This window comes from Panthera tigris, chromosome A3 (assembly GCF_018350195.1).
Source record: "Panthera tigris isolate Pti1 chromosome A3, P.tigris_Pti1_mat1.1, whole genome shotgun sequence".
Classification (NCBI taxonomy): Eukaryota; Metazoa; Chordata; class Mammalia; order Carnivora; family Felidae; genus Panthera; species Panthera tigris.
In genome coordinates, this window is record NC_056662.1 from 42446639 (window position 1) to 42454750 (window position 8112).

General features: G+C 47.4%; 1 protein-coding gene across 2 annotated transcripts in view; it reads left to right on the forward strand.

Annotated features, from left to right (window-relative positions):
* The window catches only part of PCSK2 (proprotein convertase subtilisin/kexin type 2), a 270236-nt gene extending 263735 nt beyond the window's left edge, over positions 1-6501 (forward strand). For both annotated transcript variants that reach the window (XM_042980934.1, XM_042980935.1), the window contains one exon: positions 5338-6501. In XM_042980934.1, the coding sequence (XP_042836868.1) occupies positions 5338-5824 (487 nt within the window). In that variant the 3' untranslated portion in view covers positions 5825-6501. The remainder of the gene's footprint in view (positions 1-5337) is intronic.
* Positions 6502-8112: the final 1611 nt, after the last annotated feature.

Below are 8112 nucleotides of genomic sequence, written 5' to 3' on the forward strand. Positions count from 1 at the left end.
CAGGCCTTGTTTTCTGAGCGCTCTCCGGACAAGGATGGATCCCTCGTAATCCCCCAGTTCTGTGCATTTGTGAGGCCGGGGGGAGGGAGGAGAGCGAGGCAGAGAACGCAGGCTGTGATGAAGGACAGTTTATCTCAGTTTCTCAGTATGCATAGCATTCTGTCGTGATCCACATAAATGTTGAATTTGGAGCCAGAGGCGGTAAGTCTATCATGTTCCAGTTAGAGGATCTGGGGCCCAGAGATGTGACGGGCCCAGCAGCTCCCAACCAGCTCGGAACTTTACCCCATATCGGCACCTAGTGTTAAATGAAAGGACACTGGAAAGCCATTTCAGCACTGACTCGGCTGGGCCCTCCAAGGGACAAGAACCTAGTCTGTCTTGTTTGCTGGTGTGGCCTCGGTGCCTGGAAGGGTGCCCGGTGCCCAGCAGTCACGTGGCAAATATTGTTTGAATGAATAAATGTTCGGCCAGCAGTACTGGCTAAACGCTGGCGGGAGGACCCGCTCTCCAGCCAGAGGAATTGGGGAAGGAGGCCACAGCCTTGTTGGAAGGACTCTGCGTCCCCTGGCACCTTTTGCACTGCCATCCACCCCACACTTGACTTTGTTCTCAGGTGCACGTGGGTGAGATCTAGGGCAGATGTGCTTTTTTGTTGTTGTTGTTGTTGTTTTTATTTTTTAACATTTGTTCATTTTTCGAGAGACGGAGAGAAACAGAGTGTGAGTGGGAGAGAGACAGGGAGGCACAGAATCTGAGGCAGGCTCCAGACGCCGAGCTGTCAGCCCAAAACCCGATGCGGGGCTCGAACCCATGAACCATGAGATCATGACACGAGCTGAAGACAGACGCTCAACCAACTGAGCCACCCCGGTGCCCCAGATGTACTTTTTGCGAAACTCAGAGGGTGGTACAGGTTGGTCCTTAGGGCAGCGCCCAGGCCTCTGTGCTACTGACAGAAAAGGCCTTGGTCACCATGAATCACTCTCCTGAGGGGCTGGGACAGAGGTATCTACAGCCGCTTGCTCTGACGTGTGGGGCTCACAGAAACGGCCCCTGAGTGGGCCGAGTGCCAACTATCAGGTCTATGGGTTTCCTCAGCATTAATCTTCCCAGGGAAGCAGTCAATTTGAAAAGCAATTTTCTAAAGAGACTTTATCAGCAAAGTCAGTGGGGAGGGTGTGCAACTAAAATTAGAAGGAAAAATATAACTGGCCTGAGCGTCTGCACCAGGCCAGCCGCGTGCAGTGAGCAGAGCAAACCCAGGCCTGCTGGCCGGCCAGCGGTAGCCGCGTGTCCTCTGAGGGCGGAAGCACAGGCTGTCCCCGCCCTTCCCTGCACCCACCCAAGAGATCTGTCTGCTCGGCTCCTTCAAGGCTGTGGCAAACTTGGAATTTTAAGTGAATTTGGAAGTAGATGTTAAAACCTGATGTGAATGCCAGAAGCAGCACGGGGGAGGGAGAGAGAGAAGCACGTACCTGGCCATGAACCAGCGGTGGGACCTGTCACTGCCGAGCTGCACTGTCTTCCTGTGTGAGGAATGCCCACCTGTTGAGTGTTTTTCTGTGCCTGCCACGGAGCGGACATCTTAGACACCCAAGAAAGGATGGCTGTTATTAATAGTATCATTACCCTAATAAAACAACTGTAGCGCAACTAATTATTTTTACACGGTTGAGGATTCAGGACGCAGATAGCAAGCCACAGGTTCCTTCTGGGAAGCAGTGCTTATTTCTAGAGGCGAGGCAGTGGGCCACTCACTATTTGCAACAACACGCAAGGAAGTTACAAGCCATCCTCAGGCCCCCGAGTTGACCTATAGGACTCAAACACGAGGCTTCTGTACATACTCCCTCAAAGTTCAGAGAGTAGCTCAAACCTCTCGATGGGTGCAGCGAATGAGTTCCATTTCTGCGAATGAGTTCCAGAATGTGGCCTGTAGGACTGTTTAAGGATCTCAGCGGAGTCTCCTCTTGTTCCACAAACAACCATCTCCTATTTCAACCTATAAATTAACTTTTCCTGAGCAACTAAGGATTTGCTTTTCCTTCAAAATAAGAATGGATTGTATTCCTTTTCCTCTCATAAAAGCAATACATGGAGAAATACATTGCAGAAAATACAAGTGGCCAAAAAAAAAAAAAAAAAACGGTGGTAAGAAACCCCTGGAAATCCTGTTCCTCTGCTCTGCGGACGCCATGATACCGGCCGAGAAGCTTACCTCTGAGGGGGGAAATGGCGTTCTTTCTCTTCCAAGCTTGCTACTTTTAATTCACACGGGGCTTTTCATTTCATTTCAAAGTGATGTAGCATTCCAAGAAGAATCCACTGGAATGTTCCCTCTCTCGGGGGCCTGGTCGCCATGCATTCAGTGGGCAGTTCACGTGGCAGGGCAGGAATGGCAGAGTTTCGCAGGCAAGCAATACCTCCATGGCACTAAATAAGCCAGACTCCCCAGGGGTACTTGGAGTGGACTCCACCCCCCACGCACACCCCAGCCCCAAGGCTGCTGGGACAATTTGTGAATCCTAATACAAGCGGTGTGGTTGTGCCCACTCCAATCTGTCTTCTGCTTTCCAAGGTGAGAGCAAAATGCCCATCATTTTTTAGCCTCCTCCAGCCCTTCTCACGGATACACTCTCTCATCCCTTAGGCAGAGCAATAGGGAGCCTGTCTTCTAGTTTCCCCTCCTGCAGGGAAGAGGGTAGCCGAGAGTCATTTGTCCAAGCTCAAAGCAGCTGTGGAGGGAATCTGGCTAAGTCATGGCGTCTACTGAAGCCCCCTTAGCCATGGTTGTTTCAGGTTTGGCCCAAAATGGATTTCTCCCTTTCTATCCTAAGAGCTCATCTCCGCCCTGGAATACCTTCCTTCCTGTATGAAGGAGCTTGTTGTTCATTTACAGAAACCCCGTTGCATGTGGGCGGGGGGGATCTGATTCCCAGCTTCGGTGGCCATGCCATCTCTGACCCTTAGCCAGTCAAAGAAATATTTCCAGTGTCCCCCCGGGAGCAGCAATGTCACTTTTCTGCCAGGGTTTCCACCAATTGGCTTGTAAAGGGACTGTCAGTGAACTCTTGGGGAGTCCCAGAGCCCCTGAGGCTCAAGTCTAGAAGGAAAGCCTCCATTTGGGACCTGCCTCTTTGTATAGAAACTCAGAAAGAATGTGGCATTGCACTCATACCTGAGGTCTGGACATTCCAGGAGCCTCCGGCAAGGCGGCAAGGCGGCTGGGAGACCTGCCAAACAGGATCCACAGTTTGACAAAAATGGAATGTGCTTACAACAGAAGCCCGAGAGATTTTCGTGGTGGTGGTGGTGGTGGCATCAGGTTCAAAATGAACATATGCAAATAATTTAGATCTGTGCTCCCCAGTATGGGAGCAACTAGCCACAGGTGGCTATTTAATGACATTAAATAAATTTAAATTAACCATTAAAATTAAATTTCATTAAAAACTCAGTTCCTCACTCACACTCGTCAGGTGCTCGATAGCCACATGTGGCCGGTGGCTACTATATTGGACACTACAGATACAGAACATTTTCATCATTGTAGAAAGTTCTAATGGTCAGTTCTGGTCTAGGCGTTTGTATTTGTACGATACATGAGTGTATGTATGTATTTTATCTGCACAGCAATTCTTCGGTATAAGAAGAAATATCTCCATTGTACAGGTAAGGACGATGAGCTCAGATAGTACAGATGCTTTGCCTATGACTGGACCTTCATTCTACCCACATAGCTCTCTACCTATAGGCAGGAGCCCAAATGATTGTTGGTCATGTATTAGCTTACCCGCTACATTGCTGACCCTATTGTGAGTAAATACATCTTTTTTAAGAGATCTAGGTAGTGGCCTTCCATACTTTGACCTCCAAAGCTGACCTAAGGCTTGCTCTCCACCAAACTGGATGATTTTCCCAGAGTTTGGTACACCACCTCCACCACCATCACTGGATCTCCATGGCCAATGGATATTTCACGCCTCATTCAGCATCAACGTCTATGCAGAGTGCATACAGCAGCATTCCATGAAGCTCTTAAAGCATATATTTTGAAAGTTCCTCAGGAGAGTACTGACTTTATCATTGAGCTGCAGAGTAAGCTTCAGCAAGCCCTCCCAGGTTTGTGGCTTTGGTTCCAAGGGTCATGCAGAACCAAGGCTTGCCTCTGAGCTGGGTGTGTGATCATCTTTTTGTAGATGGGCTCTACAAGACGTATGCTTTAAAATGCCCACCATTTTATGCTCCAAAATAAAAATTGTGTCAAGGGAGAATATTCACATAGGGAAAACCCCATGATCCAGGCACTGTGCTCTGTGTTTTCATACATGGTCTTATTTAATTTCATAAAACCCAACTATAAGGACAGTGAGACTTCAAAGTATTTAAATAATTTGCCCAAGCTCTCCTGACCAGTAAGCATAGAAGAGAATTCTAACCCAGAGAGGTTTGTTCCTGAAGTCTGGAGTCTTTCCATTACACCGTGCCATCCTCAAATGTAGTTTATTATGTTTCTGACTCAAGAACCTTTGAGCATCTTGCCTTCAAAGGAGGCCATATCCGGGAAGAAGATTGGTTGCATGGGAAGTCAACTGAGGAATCTTTCACTAGGTTTAATTAACCCCATTTCAGCTTTCTCGATGATAGTAATAATCATATGAGCAATAACTTCTATTTATCAAGATACTTTGCACTTTAAAAGAAAGGCATTATGAGCTCCTGTCTCAGCCTGGGCTGTCCCAAAACAGACCCGGAAGTGAAATTGGGTGCTGACAACGTTTTGAGAGATGACCCCAGGAAGCACAAGCGAGGAACGGAGATGAATGAGCCAGTCAGAAGTGCATTGATGAGCGAGTTGTCACTGTGGGCAATAGGCTCAGTCCCACTGGGGACATTGAGTTGTCCTGCTGAGGAACAGGGAAGCCAGGGTCTATTTATCTATGGCTTTCTATCCCAACCACTGGTAGAGAGTTGTCCCTGAGGAGTTAAATCCCTGACACTTTGGGACTGCCCTGCACCTTGGCTGAGGAAGCTCCCATGATGTGGGGGAAAGCTCCAGGAAAGAAGGCAGGAGATGCTGATACCTGAGGTGGGAAGCAGTCAGGGCAGCCACAGGTGAACTCAGAGGTGACTTAGAAGTGAGAAGGGAGTGAACGGCATCCACTACACCCCTTCCGCACAGAAGGTTCAGAGGGCATAGGTAAGGTGTTCGGGGTCACACCGCTGGTCTGTCTGATCAGCCCCAAGGCTGAACCTGCCTGGTACCTGCACCTGCCTTCAAAACCCCAAGTCTAGTGTGCCCACCCTTACCATATCTCCTCACTTTGCCCTCAGGAAAATACCCTCCACTGGCAAGTTGGTGCTGACCCTCACGACCGACGCATGTGAGGGGAAAGAGAACTTCGTCCGCTACCTTGAGCACGTCCAAGCTGTCATCACGGTCAATGCAAGCAGGAGAGGAGACCTGAACATCAACATGACCTCCCCAATGGGCACCAAGTCCATCTTGCTGAGCCGGCGTCCGCGGGATGACGACTCCAAGGTGGGCTTTGACAAGTGGCCTTTCATGACCACCCACACGTGGGGGGAAGACGCTCGAGGAACCTGGACCCTGGAGCTGGGGTTTGTCGGGAGCACCCCCCAGAAGGGGGTGCTGAAGGAGTGGACACTGATGCTGCATGGCACGCAGAGCGCCCCTTACATTGACCAGGTAGTGAGGGATTACCAGTCCAAGCTGGCCATGTCCAAGAAGGAGGAGCTGGAGGAGGAGCTGGATGAAGCCGTGGAGAGAAGTCTGAAGAGCATCCTGCGCGAGAACTAGCACCGCGCCTGGGCCGCCACCGCCTCCCCCACTCCCCCATCTCTGCCTTCTCTGTCCTCCTTCCACACTCCGTCAGGAGCCTCGCAGTTACTGTCACCCTCACACAAGCGATCCCAGACTCCCGATCTGAAGCTTCGCTCACTGTCAGTGATTCTTTTTGTTACAATGGCAGCAATCTTTTTCATTCTCGGCCCCAAATACAGTGTTCCCACCAACACCTATGTCCTATTTGTGACTCTAAGCTCTTTGTTTGTGTCATTCAAATAGGTGGTAGCCAGCAAACAAAACTGGGACAGCTTTCTCCTCCATTTTTTTCATATCTGAGAAGAGACTGCTTTGAAAACGCCACGCACAGTGACTCCAAGAACGCTTATTCATGGTCTCAACTGAGGACTTGTTACATAAAAAGAAAAAGATTATAACAGAAGGTGAGCTCTGAATCGCTAAAGCACAACAGATGCCGTCGATCCTTTGGGGGAAAATGTTTCGAACTTAGCAAGATTTTTCAGTGACGTAGATGGTGGTTATGATGCGAAAGGCGCCATCCGTGACAGCCCTGATTACTGGCTGGGGAAAGAAAGAGTCAAAAAGCATGAGCATTGGAAATCTTAACCACCAACACCAACAGGTGTTGTCCTACTCAGCCAGCATGATACATATAAAACCTGCGTAACTTGGCTGTCCTTTTCACCAGCTGCTGCTCTGAGTTATGGTAAAATCTGCTAGAGAAGCCAAAATTACTCAGTTTGTATAGAATTCATCCCAGCCCCAATTTTCTGGGGTTCCTCACATAGCTATCCAAAAGAAAAAAAAAAGGCAAGGCAGGTCTGGCAACATGTCTAGTAAAGAATAGCTTAGTAGCTTAGAACACAGGAACGTTCCTTTTCCCAAAACACTTTGGGGCTTCTTACTCTGATGTAAGTGAGACGTGGGATGAGTATTTTTGGCACACATATACTCGGGCGTTGATTTCCAGAACATATGGTTGTGATTTCTTTGCTGTGTTGGGGAAATGGCCTGTGTTCTAGAAGAGGCGTGTGAAGGGTGAAAAGGGGCATGTTTGAAGATGTGGACCTCCATTTGTGTGAAGCCTCTTCTGCCAAAGTGGGGGGGTGGGGGTGGGAGGAGGAATGCTGACTCATCTCTCAGCCACGTGAGGCCCAGAAGGAAGCCAGAGAAGGCCTCCGTAGGGAAAGCACACAGTCACCATGTTGACAGCTACGCAATCCATGAAGATATTCAACATGCAACCCAAAGGAGACAGGTGTCTCTCCCTGCCCCCCAAAGACACAGCACCATTTCATTACCAAATAGAAATGTTCTCTGACCCGTCATCCCTTTGTTTTTCTACCCAAGGATTGCCCCTCATCCCCAGTCCCAAGGCCCACCCATTCCCAAGAAATGAGTTGTTTGATTTGATTCCCAAGAACAGGTCAACCACTCCTTCCCATGGGAGCATGTAGCGAAGCTCGGAGCGCCTTTCCTTTAAAGCCAGCAACACAGGGCACTAGGTTCCATTCCCTGAAGGTGGCAACTTTAAGAGAAAACTCTGGAAAGCCCATTTTCTTCCTCCCCCCCCCCATATTGGCATGAATTTCTGTCTTCTCTAACACCGTCTGACCTTCTCTATACAATGCTTTAAAATGTAATAATATTTATGATTTTTAAAAGAAATTTATTACCTGTCACGAAGGTCTTTTTAAACCACTTTAGATTTAAAGAAAAAATTAATGGAAACCATCAAAAATCCATTTCATATTAACAGTCTGAAAATAAACCAAAGGACATTATGTGTGCATATGTGTACAAGTGCACACAGAAATATATATACATATGTAGACTATATACATGTGTGTATGTATGTGTATATATATATACACTTGTATAAATGTATATACACACATATACCTAAAATGTGTGTATGTGTATTTATTGAAGAAACAGACACCATATTCATCTCTAAAAGAATATTCAGAGACTATCAAGATGATTCTGGCTGAAGAAAAAGGCCGGTGGAAATTCAGGTGAAAATGTTCATTGATTCCCATTACATCACCTCTGTGATTTTTGCAGCTCTCTGTATAAACATTAAATGTCTTATATAGCAGCAAAAATATAAAATAGTTGTCCATATTTTCACAGCTGTGGTATAATTTATGAAATTAGAGAGTAACTTATCAGCTTCTTAATAGAAATGGCAAGTTTTGATATAAGTATACAGTATATAAAAATATATATAGTGCTATATACAAATATTTGGTCTCTATTTCATTTTTTGCACCAGTATT